Raw genomic sequence first — 23,574 nt, forward strand, 5'->3', positions numbered from 1 at the left:
AATTGTTCATTACCACTGTCATAAATACTGAGGCATAGCTGGCTCTGATTGGATTGTAGGTCTGCCGTAAAGCAAGTTTTTGTAGTATTCACTCGGACTACAGGACCACTACCCGACGTTTGGAAACTTCTTTAGTGCGGTTTTGGCCGATAGAGGGCTGCAAAGCGAATGTGAAAGTGCTGTTCACCCTGTTTAGAGTGGATGAACGACTGAAACTGTTTTGGAAGCGTTATTTTAAGGTAAAAAAAACTCTTTGGTGTTGCTTTAAGCTCATATATTTAAAACCTCATCATATTTCCGCAGCAAAATTTAGGCATAAGTCATGATATGGATTAAAGTCTGCTTTTTAAAATGTGTCATCTGCTTGTTCTGCGTGTCTTTACATTAAGTAAGTTTTGCGGTTTAACATGCTACACGTGTGACACTCGGGGATTTATTATATGAGTAGAGGTGAACATATAAACCTAATCTCCAGAGCTGCTCTAAGAGTTTATGTAATATATATTATATATGAAATACTCTGGTGTCTCCAGAGTATGTATGTGAAGTTTTAGCTCAAAATACCATCTAGATAATTTATTATAACATGTTAAAATTGCCACTTTGTAGGTGTGAGCAAAAATGTACCGTTTTTGGGTGTGTCCTTTAAAATGCAAATGAGCTGATATCTGCACTAAATGGCAGTGCCGTGGTTGAATAGTGCAGATTAACAGGCGGTATTATTATAATAAGATCCCCTTCTGACATCACAAGGGGCACCAAATTTCAATGACCTATTTTCTCACATGCTTGCAGAGAATGGTTAACCAAAACTAAGTTACTGTGTTGATCTTATTCATATTTTCTAGGTTCCTAGAAGCACTGGAGACCCAAATATAGCACTTAAACATGGAAAAAGTCATGATATGTCCCATTTAAGAGTTTAGCAGTCTGAATGCAATTTTGGCAATAAAAATATATTTTTTAAAGAATGAAACAAGTTAGGTCATTTTAAGAGACATGAATTATTTTCTCTTGTATATTAAGGATTGTTCTTTATTAAAGAAAAATTATTTATTGTTTGTTTATTCAATTAATTGATGGAATAATCAGTAGAATACTGGAATACTAAAGTAATCAATAGCTCCAGCCCTAAACTGAAACATAATGAATTTCTGTGAAATGTATTAAAATCTTTGATAATAAAATTGCTAAATGCAACAACATTTATGTGGATTTCACAAAAAAAAGAAAAACAAGTTTTACTTAAACTTCATGAATTAGGTCCACAGAATGTAATTTTTTGTTTCCTAAAATATCTTAAAATACTAGTTAAAGTTGCAAACCCAGCTGGGGTGGTTTCTAACATCAATGTGATAGTCACATGGGCCTGAATAGTTGATCAATTATAAAAGTCATCCAGCTAAAAAGCAGGATTGGACTTAATCACTCTTTGACCCCTTTTTGACCCAGTTTTAAACACATACAGAAATGTTTTAGGTTAGGGCTAGATGGGATACATCTGCAGCCAAAATCTTGAGAAATCTTTAGGGTTAGGTTTTTGGGTAGGATTATGATTAAAACAGCGCACATCCGGTGAGATTTCGCTGTATCCCATCCAGCCCTAACTGTGTTTTAGAGGTTCTGCTTGACTTCCTTACCGGGTTTGTGAGCTCAGGAATGGCCACGCGGTACGTGACGGGGGGACAGTCCTGAGTGTTGTTAACCAGAATGCACGGGAGAAATACGGGACCCAAATCGTCTCCATCAAAAACATCCAGGGTTAGTGTGGTGGTTGCCGTGCGACGACTTCCTGGAAACGGAGCCCGGTCCTGGAAAAAAGCTGGGATGTTACCATGTTACCATAGTTACAGACCTTTAGATGCAATGTTCACAGAGTTCACAGATTTGCATTTGGAGAGAGAAAATAAAAAGACATGAGAATATGAGAGTAAGATGATACTAATAATAAGAATAATACTTATCTTTACCCTTAAACCTCTCAAATAAAGTTAAGTATATATATATATATATAGATATATTCCAAAACTAAGTAAGAAAGTAAGTGTCATATCAATTAATAGCCAATAATATTAAACACTAAAAATACTGCTTTTTTAATCCATGGTTGAGCAAAACATAGACAAACTCAACGGTTAAGTTAAATGAACCCAGAAAATAACCATATTGGAGCCACCTATAGTTAAATTTAAACCTGACATCTTTAAAGCGTGTGCATGCCTCTTTGAAAATCTACTGCTCTGAGATAAACTGCATTTGGCATAGACAAGTCCTGCGTCTCTCCTCCAATCAAGCTTCAGAAAAACCAATAGACATAAACACAATAAACTCTGTAAAAAATGTCCCATTGTTTCCGACATTATGAAGTGACTGCATTGTTTTGAAGGGGCCCTGAATTGAAGCATTTATTTGAGTCGTCCACTGCCTCTGGGGTCCGTCCACCTCACAGAGACGCTCTTCTCTATGGATCTGCAGCTAATTGTGTATGCGGCTCACGTCAGGCTGTAGGGATGCGTTTGGAAGTGAATCAGGATGCCGGTTATTCAGAGACTGATAGAGGAAAGTGTCTGGAATTTTAAAAAACTGCATTGTGGAAACGGGCAACCGCACAAATTGATTGACCAAAAAGACAAGGTTATTTTTTTAACCTATACAAAAGGGTAGACAGTACTAAATGTAGTCATGTAGACTAGTGCTGTGTTCAAAATATCGATACAACGATACATTGTCATGAACTCCTGACAACGCGTCTATCGATGGAAAGGACACATGACCCCACAGAGTACGTCGAGTAAAAGGTAGCGTGGTATACTTGACTTTCTGTGTCGCACACACGCATCTGCACACCCTGCATAAGCGCGATGCGTACTCTCTCCAAGTCATGAAGTTAGCGCGGATATCTTACCCAAAACTGCCGCAAAGGGCGAGTTGTGAAGTTAGCGAGGATATCTTAACCTAAACTGCCGCAAAGGGCTAGTCGTGAAGTTAGCGACAATATCTTCACCTAAACTGCTGCAAAAGGCTAGTCATGCAGTTAGTGCGGTTATCTTAACATAAACTGCCGCAAAAGGCGAGTCATGCAGTTAGTGCGGTTATCTTAACATAAACTGCCGCAAAAGGTGAGTCATGAAGTTAGCATGGATATCTTAACATAAACTGCCGCAAAAGGTGAGTCATGAAGTTAGTGCGGTTATCTTAACATAAACTGCCGCAAAAGACGAGTCGTGGTGAGTCGTGAAGTTAGCGCGGATATCTTAACATAAACTGCCGCCAAAGGCGAGTTATGAAGTTAGCGAGGTTATCTTAACATAAACTGCCGCAAAAGGCGAGTCGTGGTGAGTCGTGAAGTTAGCGCGGATATCTTAACATAAACTGCCGCCAAAGGCGAGTTATGAAGTTAGCAAGGTTATCTTAACATAAACTTCCGCAAAAGGCGAGTCATGAAGTTAGCGAGGATATCTTAACGTAAACTGCAGCAAAAGGCGAGTTATGAAGTTAGCGAGGTTATCTTAACATAAACTGCTGCAAAAGGCGAGTTATGAAGTTAGCAAGGTTATCTTAACCTAAACTGCCGTAAAAGGCGAGTCGTGAAGTTAGCGAGGATATCTTAACATAAACTGCCACAAAAGGCGAGTCGTGAAGTTAGCGAGGTTATCTTAACATAAACTGCCACAAAAGGTGAGTCGTGAAGTTAGCGAGGTTATCTTAACATAAACTGCTGCAAAAGGCGAGTTATGAAGTTAGCAAGGTTATCTTAACCTAAACTGCCGTAAAAGGCGAGTCGTGAAGTTAGCGAGGATATCTTAACATAAACTGCCACAAAAGGCGAGTCGTGAAGTTAGCGAGATTATCTTAACATAAACTGCTGCAAAAGGCGAGTTATGAAGTTAGCAAGGTTATCTTAACCTAAACTGCCGTAAAAGGCGAGTCGTGAAGTTAGCGAGGATATCTTAACATAAACTGCCACAAAAGGCGAGTCGTGAAGTTAGCGAGGATATCTTAACCTAAACTGCTGCAAAAGGCGAATCATAAAGTTAACGAGGATATCTTAACCTAAACTGCCGCAAAAGGCGAATCATAAAGTTAACGAGGATATCTTAACCTAAACTGCTGCAAAAGGCGAGTCATGAAGTTAGCGCGGATATCTTAAACTAAACTGCCGCAAAAAGGCGAGTTGTTAAGTTAGCGCGGATATAATCGTTCTGAATCTGATCTCTAACAAAATTCCTTCACAAAAATGCAACTATTTAGGCTTTTTTCACACTTAAGAGTTTTTAAGTGTGAAAAAATATAGATAGGATGAAACCTTTTTTTTTCCCAGTTTTGTTTGTTTGTTTATTGTTTGTTTGAAAGCAGAGGGTCTTTTCTTTTATTTGGTATATTTGTATGTTTATATATTTTTAGAAGAATATTTTCCTGAAAGGCATTTTGTGAAACTTTTGTAAAAAAAATTAAAAAATGCTGGCGGGCAACTTTTCAAAAAATGTCATGAGGTTACCACGGATAAGTTGAAAGTTTTGTTGAAGCATTGGACGTCTTTTGTGAAGTCATTAAGGATACAGGAACATTAAAAACATATGATACAGTGAATGATATGTTTTAATAATCTTACATTGGCCTGGACTATAATTAGATATCGAGTTCTCTCCTCATAATTTAGTCTCTCTGCCAACACAATGTTACCAGACAGAGTTCCAGCAATCCGCACGGTCCTGTTCGACATCTGTGAGAGAGAGAGAGAGAGAGAGAGAGAGAGAGAGAGAGAGAGAGAGAGAGAGAGAGAGAGAGAGAGAGAGAGAGAGAGAGAGAGAGAGAGAGAGAGAGAGAGAAATTTAAATGAAACATATCATTCTAAAACGTTCAGTGATCATTGCTTTTTTCATGCAAATGTTTCTCTTAATTGACAAGATAATTGGTCAATGGCGGGGAAAGAGTTAAAAATGCTGTCAGGGAAATAGTTAAATAAAGCATTAATTACAGATAATGACTACAAGGTGAGTTTAGATGAAGTACCGGGTCATTTGGGTTGTACTGAATGCCATATTCAATCTGTCCATTCGGTCCGTCGTCAATGTCTGAGGCTCCGTTGCTTCCTGAGAAGCCGGTGAAGATGGTGGTACCGACTGGAGTGAGCTGAAGAAAAACACAACATATGAAACATACATCACACTCAATACATGCTTCTGCTACAACACATCAACTCTGACAGGCCCCAGATCTGACCCACAAACACCCAGATAGATGTGTGTGTTTCTTTCCTTTCCTCTTAGAAGACTGGACAGAGAGAAAGACAAAAAACTACGAAGAAAAACAAAGATCCAAGCATATGCTCGCGCATGAGCACACAAATGGGAAAAGCCCTGATATTTAAGTAGGTTTTGAGTCATTCTAGAGTTGGGGTGACATTTTCATCTGAACCGAATTTTTTCAAAAATGAAACTCATCAATAAAACATTAAACCTACTGTGCAACATTAATGAAAGTCTCCTCTTTCTCGTTATTTTCAAGGTCACACTAAAGAGCTGTAAATGTAATTTACTATTGCCCGGTCTTCCCTTCTGTCAGTGGCTTTATTGGTTTCACAGCTACGTAAAGACAAAAGAAGCCACAACATACATAGTTCACTGTCTCAATGCAATGTCTTGGGTGCATAATGGCTTAAAGTGTTTAGAATAACTACTTGAAAAAGCCTGCACATAGATTGCGGGCACTGATTGGCTGCAAGAAAAAGATATCTTATTGGAGAACTTTTATAATAACAAGTAACAGCCTTTTTAACATTAACAAAAGTTTTATGTTAGACCCAAGCGTTTATTGTCAATCTGTCAATCTTGCCGCCGTCTCTTCTTTCTCCCTTTGCTCGTGCTTGACAGTGTAGTACAGTGCTATATAAGCGTTGTTGCAAGTTTCTTAAGGCAGAGTGAAGATAAGGTTATTTGCATTTTTGTGCAGTAATAAAAGATCAGATTAATGTCCGTTTAGCAAACACATATTTACAGTATGTGGTCAAATGTTAATGGAACAGTTTTAACAAGTCAGAAATCTGATCAGAGAAGTGGTGTAAAAGGCCCTATAATGAAAAAATAATTGTTCAGAACAACAATGTCGTACACCTGTTAGTTCCGGATAGGTGCGTAGAATAAAGAGACAATAAAGTCCAAACATATATAAAAATAAAGGGTATCCCTCACACCAGTGCTTTAAGTGGGCCAAAAGAGGTGCCGGTACTCTATTTTTTGTTAGTTTTTTTTTTTTTTTGCTGACTCGACTCCTATATTGAAGGGGTTTTATATTCAGCAGTCAACAGACGACATTGTAAAAAATTATAAATCCTTTTATAAGTTTGTGGATTTGCTTGAGCTAGAAAGAGCTACTGAACATAAATAAAATGTGCAAAAGGATTTTGAAAAAATACCCGTAGAAAGAGCTACTGCAGAAAGTGCTGTTATTGAACATAAATAAAATGTGCAAAAGGTAGATATGTGAGTAAAATTTTCAGCATGGTTAAATGCTAAAACTAGTTGTTCAGATAGAAAGAGCTTTAAAAAAAACTTTAAAATGACACCAAGACCATGATCTATGGGTTCAAGAAAAACAAAATAAAACAGATGTGCAAATGAGCGTTCCGGTACGCAAAAAGCACGTTCTGGGCGCACGGAGAGGTGGTGGTACGATCAAGAGCCCACTTAAAGCACTGCCACACACTACAGCAAAACCTGCAAAAGATTAAACTATTTATTGCGACGTTTCAATCACAAGATCTTTCTCAGGCATATATACATGATTACAGTTTCACAAAGTTTTTAAAAAGTGCATTGACCAATCACATGAAACAATAGTCACCGACCAATCACAGTATCGGACCTTCAATGACCAATCTCATTTGTATATACGAATCCCCCCCCCCCCAAAAAAATTGTTAAATAATGTGAAATAAAGATAGTAAAAAAAAACATTCTGAAAATGTAACTTGTGCAAAGGTGAGAAAATTGGCTAAAAGTAAAAAAAAAATTGCTTGTTCTGTATTCGGTCTTCGGCTGTGTTTCGTTTTATATGGCTTAAGCCAAGAACTTTCCTTTCAGTGCATCCCTAGTTAAAATGTTAACGGCCTTTAAATCCCAAAAACATGCAAGCTCCACAAAGAAAGACCACCTGACCCAGCTCGAACCGGATATCTTCTTGCTGTGAATTGATGCTTGTAAAATTTGACCCTAACTGTAAAATCCAGGCTGAAGTCTCATAATCTAATGATGAGATTTGGAGCATCAAAGTTTGATTTCAAGAAATGATTTCAATCTTTGAGATGATCTTACTCAGGCATTATTAAAGATATCAAGGTTATATTTTCACGAATGTTTTTTACATTGTGTACAATGAGTTTATGTAGAAAACAATCAATCACAAACAATGATTTTAGCTGGGGTTATTATATATATATATATATGTGTGTGTGTGTGTGTGTGTGTGTGTGTGTGTGTGTTTATAACAGCGAGGTCACAAATTGATGTTCAAAATTCTAAAATGTTTGGATGATTTCTGTGCAGCTGCTCATGGTGACTGCTGTGCCATTGAATATTTTTTTTTCATGCCAGTCTATTATTGTGGTCTAATCTATTTAGAGATAAACCCTGCAGGTAAACACAAAGAACCCAGCTGTGTCTTGGTTTCCTCTAGGATTTCTTTCTCATCTGTGTCAGTATCTTTATCCTTGCCACATTGTCTTTAGCTCTCTAGTGGGGTTTCCATCCAAACGTGAAGCGAATCTTTTCAAAATTGGCAAAAACATAACAACAAACAAATGCGAATTAGGTGCCAGTTGTTTAAGGGAATGACGGTGGTAGTGGTAACCTAGTAACCAACAGTTAATAAAACAAGGCATGTTTAGAAAATGATGACAGGACTGCATTTAGTTACGATTTGGCAAGTTATAAATTTACTAGCAGGGCAGTTTGTAATTACAAAACTGATTGCTGTGTACAGAAGAAGAAATGCAGAGTTTATGATGCAGGCACTAACAGCAAGGGCATCAAGATGACGTCAAGCCCCATATAAGATAAAGACAACGACAGCGGAAACAGCTAGATGGTCAGATCCATGGGTTTAATGTTCGTTATGTATGGTGGTATATGCTATACCACAGTCTGGGTCACATGGATCAAGTCCACCACCAGATGCAAATAGCGCCTGATACTCCCCTTCTTCTGTCCCCTAACTTCACTATATATTTTCTTATTTTGCATACAGGAAAAAAGTCTGACTGCATATTTGACTTCAAGGAGAAAAGACAGACTGACAGCCATAAAGAAAGTGAGCTTTAACACACCACCAACACATAGATTTTCACAGAAAATATTCAAACATATTCAGAGTAAATGGAAACCATTACGGTTAAAAATAGTCATCACAGATGTACTTGAGGAGAGCAGGGTCAATCATGTGTGTGTGCATGCAGAACGGTAAGTGTAAATTTGAGCTGAGGCCAAGACGAGATGATTTCACATCTGAATAACTGATGGCGTATGCCAGGAGACTGTACAATGACTTTATAAGTGCCGACCTCTCTCTCTCTTTCTGTTCTGTACCACACGTCAAAGTTTAGTAGCAAGCATTGGCTTTTAAGAAATGTAAATATATTTAATGTATGCATACGGATACTATATGGTTAACTAAATTATAATTGAAGCAGATTTAAAATAGAGAAAGAGAGAGAAGATATTGGTGCATAAAAGATCAGGACACCGCACACGTCTCACCTCATTTACCGCTACGTAGTAACCGGGCTGCTGGAATTGAGGCGTGTTGTCATTTTTATCCCTCACCACTATCCGTACCTCATGCAGAATAACTGTCCCCACAAGTTCATTGGTGCACTGAACCTGAACGACAATGGTGGTGATGTAACTTGGTGGCTGAAAGAGAAAACATATAGAAATCTTCAAACCTTGAACTACAGAATTCAAAAACACCTTATCAAACCACAAATCTTTAAGATCCTCACTCTGCGATCGCAGAACACAGCGCAAAATCAAAATGTAGCATTATTTTACGATCGTGCATAATTAGTTATTTCATCACAAAATAATGGCAGAAACTAAAAAAGGCTGATAATTATTTTGTAAAATAAACTAAATATCTGTCATGATACAGAGTACTTTGTAAACATTTCTGGCTTTATTTTATTAATACACATGAACAATAGTTCTCTCCAGCATGTTGCACCCCACAACCAGCAACCCTGCGCCCCACAATTAACAGTGGTCTGTGTGAAACCTGTGTGTCTCACATAAGTGCCAAGTAAACACACAGTTTAGGGAAAATGTAGTTTTGGCTATTGTGCATTACTGTAGGTCAGTCATTTTCAAACTTTTTAAAGAGCCACCATAAAAAAAAACTATTTGACACACCTCTCGCGATAAGGATTGATTCATATGTTTTTATAATAGCAAACATTTATCAAACGTTTTTGTGGCTCAGAGCCGGCGCCAGACCATAACTAACAGGGGGGCACTTGGCTTCCAACGGGGGGGCACGCAATAGCAACAATAACTTGCAAAAACAAGACATTAAAACAACAAATACAGTGCAAGCACACACTCATACAAATGGTACAGACTGTCAGCTCATTTCCCGTATAAAGTGCAAAAGACCACAAACTATGCGCAAAACTATTGAACTTCGACCGCGGTGTGCGCGCAAGCTGAGCCCTGCTGTGCTCGCGCTTTGCTCGACGCAACAACAAACTGCCCTCGCGCGGCGCAAGCCATTGAAATGAATGGGTTTCATAGAGCAGCGCACATCGCGTCCTAGTTTTAAAAAGCCGCTTTACCATAATCACGTCGTAATGCTGTTAACGGTCTATAGCCACACTTCACATTTAAGCTTACGTAATTTATAACAACGCTAACTTACCTTTAAAATAGCTGAAGACAGCGTGTATGAACATAAACTTCCTTAAAACAGTGTCCTGTAGATTTATAAATTCCACCTCGACCTCTAATCTCTGAGTTTGTCAGTCTGTGTTTGCATGAAGATGAAGCAGGCGGTGCTGGTTCCTTCTAATATCCATTTTTTACACGATCCATAAAATGCCGCGAAAAAACACGTTGCTAGTATCAAGTCACAAATATGCTAAAGACGTAAGACGCGGCAATACATCCTATCAGAGAAACTGTTCTATTTTAATTAAAGAAAACATATATCAACTATTTTTTCCTCATTTGATTACATTACAAGTCATGAAACATTCAATGTTTAATGTATTTTAATTATTCTTGATATATATTAAATTAATTAATAACTCTTAGGGGGGCACAACAACCTGTTTGGGGGGGCACTGCCCGCGAATGCCCCCCCTTGATGCCGGCCCTGATGTGGCTGAAACGGCTAATTAGTGTAAAAACGTTTTCCTAATTTTCCTTAAATTATCATGCATCAAAAGACAAACAGTGTATTTGAATCTTTAAGTTGTATTTATTTGTAATATTTTCATTTTGTTTCTCTGTTCTTATTTTATCACTGACTGTTGACTTGTTCATTTATTTCAGAACAAAAATCACCTTTTTACTGCAAATTTCCGGAAGTTACCACCGCAAAATTTGTAATTATCATCGCAAAAATCACAAAAAAGTTGCAAAATCCTGGAGGGACTGACAAGCAGTGAATATTGAAAAGACAAAACTTTTTTAAAGGTAATTTTTTATTATTTATTTATATATTGTTAAACAGGAAAGGATTAAAACAATCGGGCCTGACTGTATAAAACAGATTTTCAGCAGGTTCCTGTTCTGAAGAACATAAATACCACACAGACAACAAACTGCAAAACAAAACAACAAACAAACACAACTCATAATACAACTCATTTATTATCAGATTCATACAAAAATGTTATGTGCTCTCTCATTTCAAGTCGGTTTGCATAAAAGCATCAGCTAAATCAGAATTTAAAGATTTGCAAAGTGATTTGTGAAGTCCACAAATTACATTAAAGGTGCCGTAGAATGTAAAACTGTGTTTATCTATAGGCGTAGATGAATAATAAGAGCTCTGTACATGGTAATGACATATCATGAGCCTCAAACATGATTGTTTCCTCCTTCATATGAAACCTTGTGCATGCAAAAGACCACTGGAAAACAGACTAATCTCAACATAACACAGACTTTGAAATTACAGTCATGATCATTAAATTACACAATACATCAAGTACAATGTTGTTACAATGCTAAAAACACAGCCCTGATTGCTGAGTTACCGCTAAATGCTAGTTAATGCTATATGCTAACGTTTTGGCTGAATTTCTACTATTGACCTTGGTCCATACTGAAAAAAACATTCTCATTATATCTCATTAACAATCTCCAAACAATTGATTATTTCTTAAAATCTTTCATCTGATACAGACTCAAACATAAGGTCTGTTTACACACACACACACAGAGCTACTGAAGGAGCTGCTCTGACAAACAGCCAATCAGAGCAGAGCTCAACAGTATTATTCATGACCCTTTCAAATAAGGTAATAATAGACCATTTCATTCTAAGGCCAAATCCTAGGGTTGTAAATGGACATGTAAAACTATTTCTGGGTGTTTTTGCACTTAATAAAGCCACAATCCTTCTACGTAGATATCAAATAACAATTTAACAGATTGTTCAATGCATTCCTTGGCACCTTTAAGCATTGAGCAGCAGGACCGCCCACTATGACCATCAATAAAAGCACTCAGTCAGAACACCGCTTGATACGTGACAATGAAACAAGACAAACGCGATTAGAGTCAAGACTGCGCCGGGGCGTTTGGATAAATAATGGTGTTTGGACTCAAGTGCTCAGCACAAAACAAACAGTCGAGCTGTTGAGTAAAGTGTCTGAATCCCACAGAGCTGTTTGAGGAGGAGCAGGAGGTATTCACCGGTAATCACCATCCAATAGTGTCATTAAAAAACCTTTTCTGAGCCTGTCACCAGCACACGTACCTTCTCAGACAAACAAACTGCACAGAGCAGACTTCTTGTGAAGGTATAAGGGTCTGAAAGACATTATAAGGAGGGCCAGATTGTCGAAAAAAAAAAATAGAAGTTACAATGTGTTTTCAAAAGAGACATTGGGGGCTCTATCTTGCACCCAGCGCAATTGACTTTGTCAGTGACGCATGCATCATTTCGTATTTTGCACCGGCGCACAGCGGGTTTTTCCCGTCACAGATGCACGTCGGCAAACTAGGGAATGAACTTGCGCTCCCTGGGCGGTTCAGCGCAAAAAAGGAGGCGTGTTCCGGCGCAAACCATCCCTGATGCTAGTTTGCAGTTTCAAAAAACAATTGCGCCACTGACCAGAAAAAAAAGTTTAAATTCAGTGGCGCGTTGTGCGTTGTTCATTATGCTATTTTAAGGGCGCATGCTTGACCATAATGTATAGCGTGCACAACGCGCATACACTTTGCATCTAATCTACACAGATGCAACAGTTATTTTTGCAAATCATAAATTGTTACACTTAAAAATATTAATACACGAGATAAGGGGAATCATAGTGGTGAGCATTGTGGTGATAGTTTTTATTTATTGTGTGGCTGCGTTAAAAAATTCTTATGCAAATAACGATTAAAATATTTTCATAAGTTTGTTGTGTGGCTGTATTACGTTTATTTTATGTAAATAATAATAAAAATGTTTTCATAAGAAACCTAAATGTATATGAACTTGATTAGGGCTGAACGATACATCGAATTTTCATCGTCATCGCGATTTGAACTCACGCGATGAACACATCGCAACAGACAGCCTTGACGCGATGAATGAAGGGAAAACAGTAAGCGCATGTAATAAACGTTTGACCTATCACGTTTAGTCCTGAAGACATGTGCTGCGTCCGAAATCGCCTACTACCATACTATATAGTATGCAAAAAGCACTACTTTGCCTACTATATAGTATGGAAGTAGGCGGTTTCGGACGCAGCGATGGTTTGCGCGTTCATGCTATTAGGCCAATCAGGGGAACCCCCAAGTCAGCTACGCTCAGATTGATTTGTGAGGTGTCAGTTGCGACGCTGTGCCTGTTAGCAAAAACTATGGCAGAGGAAGGAGAGAAGAGTGAGGAAAATGTGTTGTCAGACGAAGACCTTGTGGTGAAAATGAGCAGCACTTCAGCTATATCATGGAATTATTTTGGATTTAGGAGAGATGACGCCGCAAACACAGGTACTGTGGAAGCGGTGATTCTCATATTGCGTTTATTGCTCGCTCAAGTTCATTATTTCAAATGTATGTGTGCTCTTGGAGCGCCGCGGTCGCGACACGCTCGTTTTTCCAGGTATTTCAAAAACATTTTAACTTTTCAGAATGACACAAGCGCAGCGTGCAGTTCATGTGACAATAACATGTGAATGGCCCCTAAAACATGAAAAAAACTATATATATTTATCGCAACTCACATCGTCATCGCAACATTAAACAATGTCATCGCACATCGCAACTTTTCCTCACATCGTTCAGCCCTAAACTTGATTTGTAAGAGTACTTTGGGGTTGGACCTTGCTTGCGTTTCTTGGGTCCGATTTCAAAGCCCCCAAACCCTTTCAGCGGTGAGGGTGGACGCAGGGATGTCCTCTGCTGGCGTCAGGTCCTGAGGCAGATCCACCTCTCGTTACACGGCGTGCCCGATTTATGCTGGCAAGCATGGGATTCCCCCATCTCCTGACATCATTGTAGCGCTTTGCGCAACGATGGGGATGCCAGCTGATGAGACTGTGGCTATTTCCTCTCACGCCTGTTTAACCGACGCTGATTTGGGCAGGTTTCTCCCATCCCCATACAAAACAACTTCTCTGTCTTTGACTGCTTTACAAGAACGTCGGTCTCCTCGGCTGTGAACCGCTCCTGGCGTGCGCCTGGTAAATCCGTCATAATAATAGCAACCCGCCGTGGAACTTGCGCCCTTGCGCTTAAAGGGAATGTTGGATAGCGCTCTGATTGGTTTATTTCACGTTACGCCCAAACCACACCTATGAATAATGAACCTACTTCAGACCAACCCCTTATTGATTTGCGCACGGCGCAAGAGTTATTTCTCACGCCGGGAAAATAGCAACAGCGCCCAAGATCCGCCCACAAACTCACTTGCGCGTTGCGCTTCGCACTTGCGTTTCAGATCGTTAAAATAGGGCCCTGGGTCTCATTCACTAATAATTGCATATACGTTTTTTGTATATATACTTCTCATTAAAACTAATTCACAACACATACGTACGCACATGATTTTTTTCTTATACTCAGACAAGAGGCCTGGATCAAGTGATTGATGTTTGGACTTCTCATTACATTACATTACGTTTAAATTAGGCATTAACTCATTCCCACCATTGACGAGTTATCTCGTCAGTTAAGAAAAAACATTTGCATGAAAAAACGTGTTCCTGATGAGTTTTTATGGTAATCTGTAATACCGCGATTATCCACTTGATGGCCCTCTACCCAATTTATAAAAAACTAAAGCAAAACATTATTTATTAATTTTACACTCCGTGTATGTTTTGATAATCGCTCTGAATCTGATCTCTAACAAAATTATTTAACAATGCAATTATTTTAGCTTTTTGCTAAAAAATGGTAACACTTTAGTATAGGGACCAATTCTCACTTTAAATTAGTGTCTTATTAGCTTACATATTGGCTGTTTATTAGTGCTTATAAAGGACATATTAATGCCATTGTTCTGCATGACCATATTGTTCATCCCTTAACCCAATCCAATCCCTAAACCTAACGGCTACAACAACTACCTTATTAGCTATTAATTAGCAGTAAATTGGGAGTTTACTGAGGCAAAACTCATAATTATTAATCAATAAGTGTTCCCCCAACATGATCTCACAAAGTTCCGTGGGATAGTCACGGAATTTTGTGCTCATTTTTCCGTGGCATTCTCACGGATCTCCGCATTTTTCCGTGGCCCTGCTACGGACTGTCTTTTTCCGTGGCATTCTCACGGATTGGTTACTCAACTGCTTTTTCCTATTTTCAAACCATTTTCGCTTCGGTTTAGGGTTAGATTTGGTGTTTGCATTAGTATGTCACTTTAACTATTGGTTTATATAATTTTTTCTGATTTATTCTTTTATATTTTCTAAACTTTAAACAATTGTCGCCTGGCGTTGAGGTTAGAGTTGGGTTTGGGTAGGGATGTCATTTCATGTAAATCTAACCCTAAACCGAAGCGAAAATGGTAAGAAAATAGGACAAAACAGTTGATTAACCAATCCGTGAGAATGCCACGGAAAAAGACAGTCGGTAGCAGGGCCACGGAAAAATGCGGAGATCCGTGAGAATGCCACGGAAAAATGAGCACAAAATTCCGTGACTATGCCACGGAAATTCGTGAGATCAGGTTGGTTCCCCATACTAAAGTGTTACCAAAAATTTTTATTTTTGAAGAAAAATACCCATATTTAACTCTTTCCCCGACATTGACGAGATATCTCGTCAAGCAAGAGAAAACGCTTCCCCACCAATGACGAGTTTTTCCGTCTTTCCGCAATACTGCTATTATCCACTAGGTGGTGCCCTTCCGCAACTTTTTAAACCCGGAAGTATTGCCCTATGGCAAGCTGCTGCATATCCGTGTCTGCTTTAAAGATCGCTCTGAATGGGATCTCTATGAAAAGTCCGTCACAAAAATGGAATTATCTGCATTTTCTGGAAGACATTAATAACTTTTGTGAAAATCATGAAAAACGCTGGCGCTGGCTGGCAACTTTTTTTTTAAACGCTGGCGGTGAAAGAGTTAAGAGTTTATAAACAGAGAAAAAAAATAATTTAAAAATAATCCCGTTTTGTTTGTTTGTTTGTTTGATTGAAAGCAGAGGGTCCGTTCTTTCATTTCATATATTTGTATGTTTAATTTTTAGAATAAAATTTTCCCTGAAAGGAATTTTGTGAAACTAGTGGGCAACTTTTCAAAAAAAGGCTGGCGGGGAATGAGTTAAGCACAGGCTTTCATAGAGATTTAAAAAATGAGGAAACAAAGTGTAACGATATGTCTTTACTGTACGTGCATCTTTTTTAATAATAATAGCCTATATGATAAGGAATAACATTGTGTATAAAAATAATAAAATATAGAAAAATATAGAAATTATTACAGTATAATAATAAATATTATAAAATTATATATGAATATTATTATATACATTTTAATTGGCCTAGTATTTGATTATAGCATACGTGATTATTGCGTACATGTGGTATTAGTTGTTCTTACATTTTTCGTACATTTATAAGAATTTTTTTTGTGGAATCATCGGCATGCATATTTCAAGCATAATTTTATGTGTACGCATGCTTAGTGAATGAGATTTATACTTTAGAGCAGGGGTCGGCAAGTAACTTTGGCCGCGGGCCAATATTTTTTTAGCCAGTAGATGGCGGGCCAGCTGCTGTTGCCACACTTACGTGTCTTATTTTGAATTAGCCTAATATAGGCTATCTGATCTTTTGTCAAGCAACATTGTTTTTATTTCCTATTTAAAAGACAAAAGACGGCATTAAAAATTGCTTAAAACATGGTTGTTCTGCTGTTTCTTTGTCAGTTTGAGCCCGCAATAGGCCTATAATCATGGAATATGATGGATCCATGTATCATTCGTTCAATTGTTTTTTCAAATTAAAGGAGGGCACTACTAGTGTGACCATTAGTTAGCTCTGTTATACCCAGAAAGCCTGAAAACATCTTTACGAAGTGCAAACTTCCACATTAACTGATGTTATTTGAATCCGATTACTGTCAAAACGCTTAGGTTACTCACGTAACCCCGGTTCCCTGAAATAACGGGAACGAAGCATTGCGTCAGTTAGCTGACGCTATGGGGGAAACTCCTGTTTACTCCGTGACTGAAGCCTATTGGTTAACGTCTGTACAAAGTACAGACCAATGACGTTTGAACCCGCGCGCGGGAGGAACGCGTCCCTATATAAGCGCGGTTCAATCGTCAGGAGCTCATTATATTCGACTGAAGCGCGCAGCCGAATAACACTCGCTGCGTAGACGTTTGTAGCACGGCAAGAGACGCAATGCTTCGTTCCCGTTATTTCAGGGAACAGGGGTTACGTGAGTAACCTAAGCGTTCCCTTTCAATACGGTTCACTTCGCATTGCGTCAGTTAGCTGACGCTATGGGGGAACGTAATCCCATCACGCCGTGCATACACAACGTACTGAAGTGCCTTACCGGAGAGACACTGCGTGTGGCCCTATACCCGGCATATTCACAGCTTTAAAAGCAAATGTGTAAGCACCATATAAATTGTTGACGCGCACACGGTGGGGTTTTAAACGCACCGGGGGCACATAACATAGCACAAGACGGCGAGGTACCGAGCGCGCCGCGGCTGTGCGAGATAAGTAAATTCAGAGTCACGTTGGTGAGCTCGCTGAGCGCACCGTGGTGTACACATAAAACGCATGAGCGTGCATGATTGAGCCGAGAGAACCTGCGCTCGTAGGGCAGGGACGTCTAAGCTGTACAATCTGACAACGTAGACGGCGAAGACCAGCCGGCCGCGTAGCAGATATCAAATATAGATATAGATACCCCTGTAGACCAAGTTCATGAAGAAGCCAAACTCGAACAGAGTGGGCTCTATATAGGACATAGCTCATAGAGGGGCGTGAGCCAGTGCGATGGTTTCAACGATCCATCTAAATAACCACTGTTAGCAACAGACATACGTAGTGAGTGATCTGCGCAGCTCACGAACGGCCGATCTGACTATAATATGCGGCAGAACGGTTCGTAGCGTGGGATTATACAGATACCACAATAGTGTGAACCCAGGTGGACCCTCGAGCGCATCGGGATGCATATAGGTAGTATTATAGTGCACAGATCGGTGAGCTTTCCAAGCGCGCCGTAAATGTGTATTGACTATAAATTGCACGGGCACAGGTGAACACTTGAATACATCGTGAATGCATATAGATGAATCAGAGTGTTATAATGCACAGGCCGGCAAGATTCTCGAGCGCGCCGTCATGTGTTCTGATAATAAATTGTGCGCACACGGGTGAACTCTTCAGTGCACCGTGAATGCGTATAGATAAATCAGTGCACAGAACGCGCCGTGAATGTGTACAGATATGATTGATGAACGTAACGGTGGGCACCCAACGCACCGTGAACGTACACAGATGAACAACAATGTATGTGTCACAAAGCATAACACAGCTGTGTATACAGGTGAGCTTTCCCAAGCGCATCTTATTGTATACCAAATGTTATAGCGTGTACATGTGAGCTTCTCTAAGCGCACGGTGGACGCATATAATTAAAAACCATATCGTGCATACAGGTGAGCTAATGGGCGCACCTTTAATGCAACAAACCTCAGTAGTGCGCGAAGCAGGGATGTCGAAGCTGTAAACTGACAACGTGGACGGCGGGGACCAGCCGGCCGTGTCACAATTGTCAATGAGAAACCTCTAAGACCATGCCCATGCTCTAAGACAAGTGAGCATAATTGTCACGGGAGGTGATAACGTCAACGATCCATAAATAGCCTGTATTGACAGGTGCTCTAGTGAGTGATCTGTGACGCAGACGAACAGCTGATCGTCTGATGTACGTCAGACGTATGTGTCATACAGGACCTTGGACAGTTCCAGAGCGCTGTGCCTCGGGCACCGTCCGCATCTGAGAAATGACAGGCTTATGAATAAAGTGAATGGCCAGCCGTAAAAGCATGGTTCGCTGTTACCGCCGCCGTCCGCATCTGAGAGATGACAGGCTTGTGAATTAAATGAATGGTCGGTCGTAAAAGCGTGGTTCGCTGTTATCACGGCCACATAGATATAGGTAGGGGAGAGAGCCGCCGTGCCTCTGTAGTGAGGAGAAAAGTGTTCCACCGGCGATTCGCGGGGGGTTTTGACTTTCAAATGTCACTAGACAGAATGGATCAGACTTTGCATAAGGACGCCTCGTGAAAGGGGTCCTAGCAGCTTGTGTCAATGTGTCATAAGGCACGTAATGTAGGTCGTGTCCCACGGATGCCATCTCCGCACGCCCATCGTAATGGGTTAATATTGGTAGTTAAGCATGAGATGCGTATCACTCTGATTGAACATAGCTTATAAAGCGATGCAATGAGTTTATAAAGGAGATGACTCGTCAGCTTGTTCAGGGGGCGAGATCTCAGTCTGGTTCGGTAAATAATGAAACCACCGTAGATTGCCCGACCGCATTATCACAATAACACGGTCAAGAGTGCTGCAGTGCTAAATCATCCTCTTAATGTACCGTATTCACAGTACAAGGTGATTTATATGAGACAAACGGCGTTCCACGCGCCGAAGGCTGATTGCCGTCGTAAAGCGTGTTCAACCCACAGCAAATGCTGGGCTAGCTCGTAATGACAGCACTTCATGCAGCCGTGTGTAACTTAAGCAAGCTTCCCGGCCGTCAGCTCGGGGCGGGACCTTTGCTTAGTCAAACTGAAGTGGACTTATGAACAGAATGCCACGATATTCAGCTTTCTGAGGCTCGTTAGAGGGGTACGTGTGCCCGTCTTAAACGAGATGCCGCGCGCGTCTGACTGTGCGCGCGCTTTAAGCTTTGAAACTTATTGTGGCGGGTAGCAAGCTCACTTGAGGTTGATATTACCCTTAATATCTCCGAGTATTGGAGCGGAGGTGTGAGCGTCTTCGGATCCGCTAATATAAATCAGCTATATGGCCGAAAAACGTCATAAACCGCTTGGCTGTAAGCCTTTGAGTGGCCGTCCGGAGAGGGCGCGATTCAAACGCTTGGAGCCATGCAAAAGTCTGAGGCTGTCCTTCCTCTAGGAAGAGAGAATAACAGCCGTAAGACCGTGCTCGTTTGCGCCATCAGCATCGTAGCGGAGAAACTGAGGTGGGCTGCGAGCGAATTTGGCAGAAAGGTGTTAGAGACACCGTACAGTCGTGGGGTGTCAATACACAGTATATGGCCAAACCGGGGTTTTTTCGGCTAGCGTCGATATAATTATGGACAGCGGGCCGTGTGTGCGTATTACTGATTGCTTGTCAGTAAGGCGATAAAGTGTTTAGAGACACCGTACAACCGTGGGTGTCAAAACACAGTATAGTAAGCACGGAAATTACTCTTTTTAGAGGAATTAAATACCGTTCGCCACTATAGTGAGGTCGCATAGCCGACAGTATTACACAGTATGTTTGGATAAACAGCACACAGAAAACATTTCAGGGCAGTCCAGCCGAGGCGCGACTTAACCCCTTTTCTCCCAGACAGTTTCGTTCTCTGTTGATGCAGCTGTGCTGCGGAGACCAGAGCTCAGCCGTTCAGGTGCACAAGCCTCAGTAGTGACGGTGACCGAACGGCTCACGGAGCAGGGTAGTATGTCTAGGTGGTTTAATGTCAGACTGAACCCATCGCAGAGAGGAAGTCTGCCGTGAGGCCCGCGGTTTTGCCGTTTATTAAAAGGGCAGAAAAACCGGGTATATATATAAGAATGTACCAATATTCAGCGCACTGATATAGGACGGGACTGAATAAAGGGAGGTATTCGGGCCTCAGTATATTATAAACAAATTCGTTCTGCCTCTGATTCCGTCTAAACCAGAGAGAAATTACCAGGCAGACAAAGAATGAGCTATCTGAAGTGAGATCGGCTCAGGCCAGTAAAGCTCTATAATAAGTGTTTTAGCGCTCCAATAGAGGCGTGTCCGCCTTATCGAGCAGACGAATGAGATCGTGCCGCTCCAGGAGGGGAGGGGCATGAAGCTCTCTTATAATGAGTGTTCTTGGTGCTCCAATAGCGGCGAATCGGCCCTATCGAGCAGACGAATGAGATCGCGCCGCTCCAGAGGGGAGGGGCATGAAGCTCTGTAATCGTTGAACACTGGACAGCTGCATTTAGAGGCAGCGAGCCGTAATACCGCGTGCTAGCTAAGCCGTTAAGAGACCTCTCCACTGTGGGGAAAGGAGCGAGGGACTCCGCGAGCGTGGAGCACGAGTGGCTGTGCTATGACAGAGACAGGGGCAGACCGCCCGTGTTTGCTTGTCGTATGCATCTATCCAGGTCTACGGTTCCCCGCTTGTTCATCTCAACAAGAGAGGAACGGCAGAGGGGAGCAGCAACACAGACAGAACAGCCATGCGTCGTGACGGTATCACCCGATGCACTCGGGGGATTGATATATGTGCCAGAGATCTCGCCACTGAATGTAAGAGGAGCGAAGGGACTCTGTAAGCATGAACGGTTGCGGTGTGACAGAACACAGGGGGGGTTAGTCCGTGTGTGCTTGTCTATGCATCCATCTAGTCTCATGGCTCGCCGTGTGTTCATCCCGGCGAGAGAGGAACAGCAGGGGGAGCACGAAGCATGGATAAGACAACCAAAGCATAAGCGCGGTCCCGGCGTGGGAGGTGCCAGACCGGTAACGCGCTCGGAGGAAATTCATAGCAGAGAGGCTCACCGAGCCGCTGTGCTGGACGCTATTACAACAGCGCCTGCTCTTTTAGCTTATAGCTTTATATTAAAAATATTGATCTTACCGGGCGGCCGCAGGGGAGACCTCGTCAGGCGTGTGTCCGCTGCACAGGGCTCGTACCACGGCAAGCGAAGGCTATCTTCGGTTCTCGGCCGGAAAGCGGCAGGGGAAGACGCTAGACCTGGACTCTGCTATCTTCGGTTCTCAGCCGGAAAACGGCAGGGGAAGACGCTAGGCCTGGACTCCGCTGCAGGGCTTTTGTCAACGGCGAGGTAAGGCTTCTTCTTTTTCTTCGGAGCAGCGAGAGGTTCGCGCTGAAGGAGAAAATAATGAGCTCCTGACGATTGAACCGCGCTTATATAGGGACGCGTTCCTCCCGCGCGCGGGTTCAAACGTCATTGGTCTGTACTTTGTACAGACGTTAACCAATAGGCTTCAGTCACGGAGTAAACAGGAGTTTCCCCCATAGCGTCAGCTAACTGACGCAATGCGAAGTGAACCGTATTGAAAGGGAACTGTAGATACACACAGCATTTATTTTCAGGTCAGATGAAGGAGAATAATTGCATGTGTTATATTTGACAGCATGTGTTTACTTACGTCTCGGTCGAGTACTCGTCCGGTGCTGTTGAGATACAGTCTCTGCAATGCCGAGTCAAGGATAACCCAGTAATCATAGTTATTCAGCAGTGTCAAGGAGATGGTTCGATCTGGATCCTGTGCTCGACCGTTGATCTGCATGTTTTCCACGAGAACGGTGCCTGACAGAGAGAAACACACACACGGTTCTGAATGTTTTCCTCATGAATAAATAATATGTGGTTATTGTGTGTAACCATGGTTAAAGGGCACTGCAATCCCTTCCACCATGACTATATTCACAATATAGCATGACCCAGAGAGCCGTATTGCTTTAATAAAAAGGTTATTATAAAAAATATTAAAGAAATAACTTGCCTGAATTTGCATAGATTTGATTTGAGGGTGAATAATCACTTCAAATTCGGTCTGTTTATCACACAAAGTTATTGCTTGGCCTCAAAGGACTTCAAATATAGTGCATGACTCATATAGACCAATTTTATGCTGCTTTTACGTCCTTATTGGACCTTGATAGAATGGTCACCATAAACAAAGAATGAATAAAAACAACAACAGGCAGTGTAAGATTTTTCTTTCAAATTTGACTTTTGGAGATCAGAAATACAGTAACACAAAGCTTTGGTGTATCAGATGTATGCCTCCAGCAGAAATAAATGTGTACAATAATAACTACATCCTTGTAAATAAATACATGTGAATTAGTTATAAACACCTTTTCTTTAATCATAAATATTGTGTACGGCATGAGAGGCTGATAATGTAAGCATGTAAAGGTCATAATATCAGGATGTGTTAATGTATGGTTGGATGAGTTCTCTCCTCTCCACAAAGATAATTACATTTTATTTTATGCTTCGGTGTGTTACAAATTATTTCAACCTCACATAAAATTACAAAATCATAAATCCTCCCCGAAATGCAATAGCTTAAACCACTATAGAAACACCCCTAGACCTTATTTAGGTCTTCGGATGCCATCTTTGATCTCATCCCACATAAAAATCTGCCATTGTATAATTTCTCTACACATTTGATAAAAACCAAACAGGATATTTCAGTCTTACCATTCATTAAAACCCTTTACATTCTGTTACAATAAACATTATCCTTCTTTAAAAGGAGACCAAAGTACATTTGACAGCAGTATCTGTTTCTCTAAAGCAGAAATAAGTCGCATTGTCTGGACAAAAACAATGATTCTGCTTACACGCGGAATAGCAGTGCTAACAAGTCGATACTGAATTAAGATGTTTCACTTCAATCCTGCATAAAAGCAATTTTCAATTAAGACATCAAATGTTGAGCCAAAAACATACTTTAGGGAATACAAGTGAATAAAATGATGTTGAATTGTATTTGGGTATTATTAAGCAAAAGAAAATTTTTCCAATATTTTGAAATAGACTAAATTCAGAGGTTTATAAAGTAACCTTTGATAGTCTTTGATATTAACACTAAAATATAATAATACAGGCATACTTAAATA

General features: G+C 40.7%; 1 protein-coding gene across 2 annotated transcripts in view; it reads right to left on the reverse strand.

Annotated features, from left to right (window-relative positions):
- The window catches only part of pcdh15a (protocadherin-related 15a), a 316,642-nt gene that overhangs the window by 180,471 nt on the left and 112,597 nt on the right, over nt 1–23,574 (reverse strand). For both annotated transcript variants that reach the window (XM_073812872.1, XM_065296062.2), the window contains 5 exons: nt 22,086–22,246; nt 8,754–8,909; nt 5,014–5,133; nt 4,613–4,723; nt 1,641–1,811 (listed from right to left, as the gene is read on the reverse strand). In XM_073812872.1, the coding sequence (XP_073668973.1) occupies nt 1,641–1,811; nt 4,613–4,723; nt 5,014–5,133; nt 8,754–8,909; nt 22,086–22,246 (719 nt within the window). The remainder of the gene's footprint in view (nt 1–1,640; nt 1,812–4,612; nt 4,724–5,013; nt 5,134–8,753; nt 8,910–22,085; nt 22,247–23,574) is intronic.

This window comes from Paramisgurnus dabryanus, chromosome 20 (genome assembly GCF_030506205.2).
Source record: "Paramisgurnus dabryanus chromosome 20, PD_genome_1.1, whole genome shotgun sequence".
Classification (NCBI taxonomy): Eukaryota; Metazoa; Chordata; class Actinopteri; order Cypriniformes; family Cobitidae; genus Paramisgurnus; species Paramisgurnus dabryanus.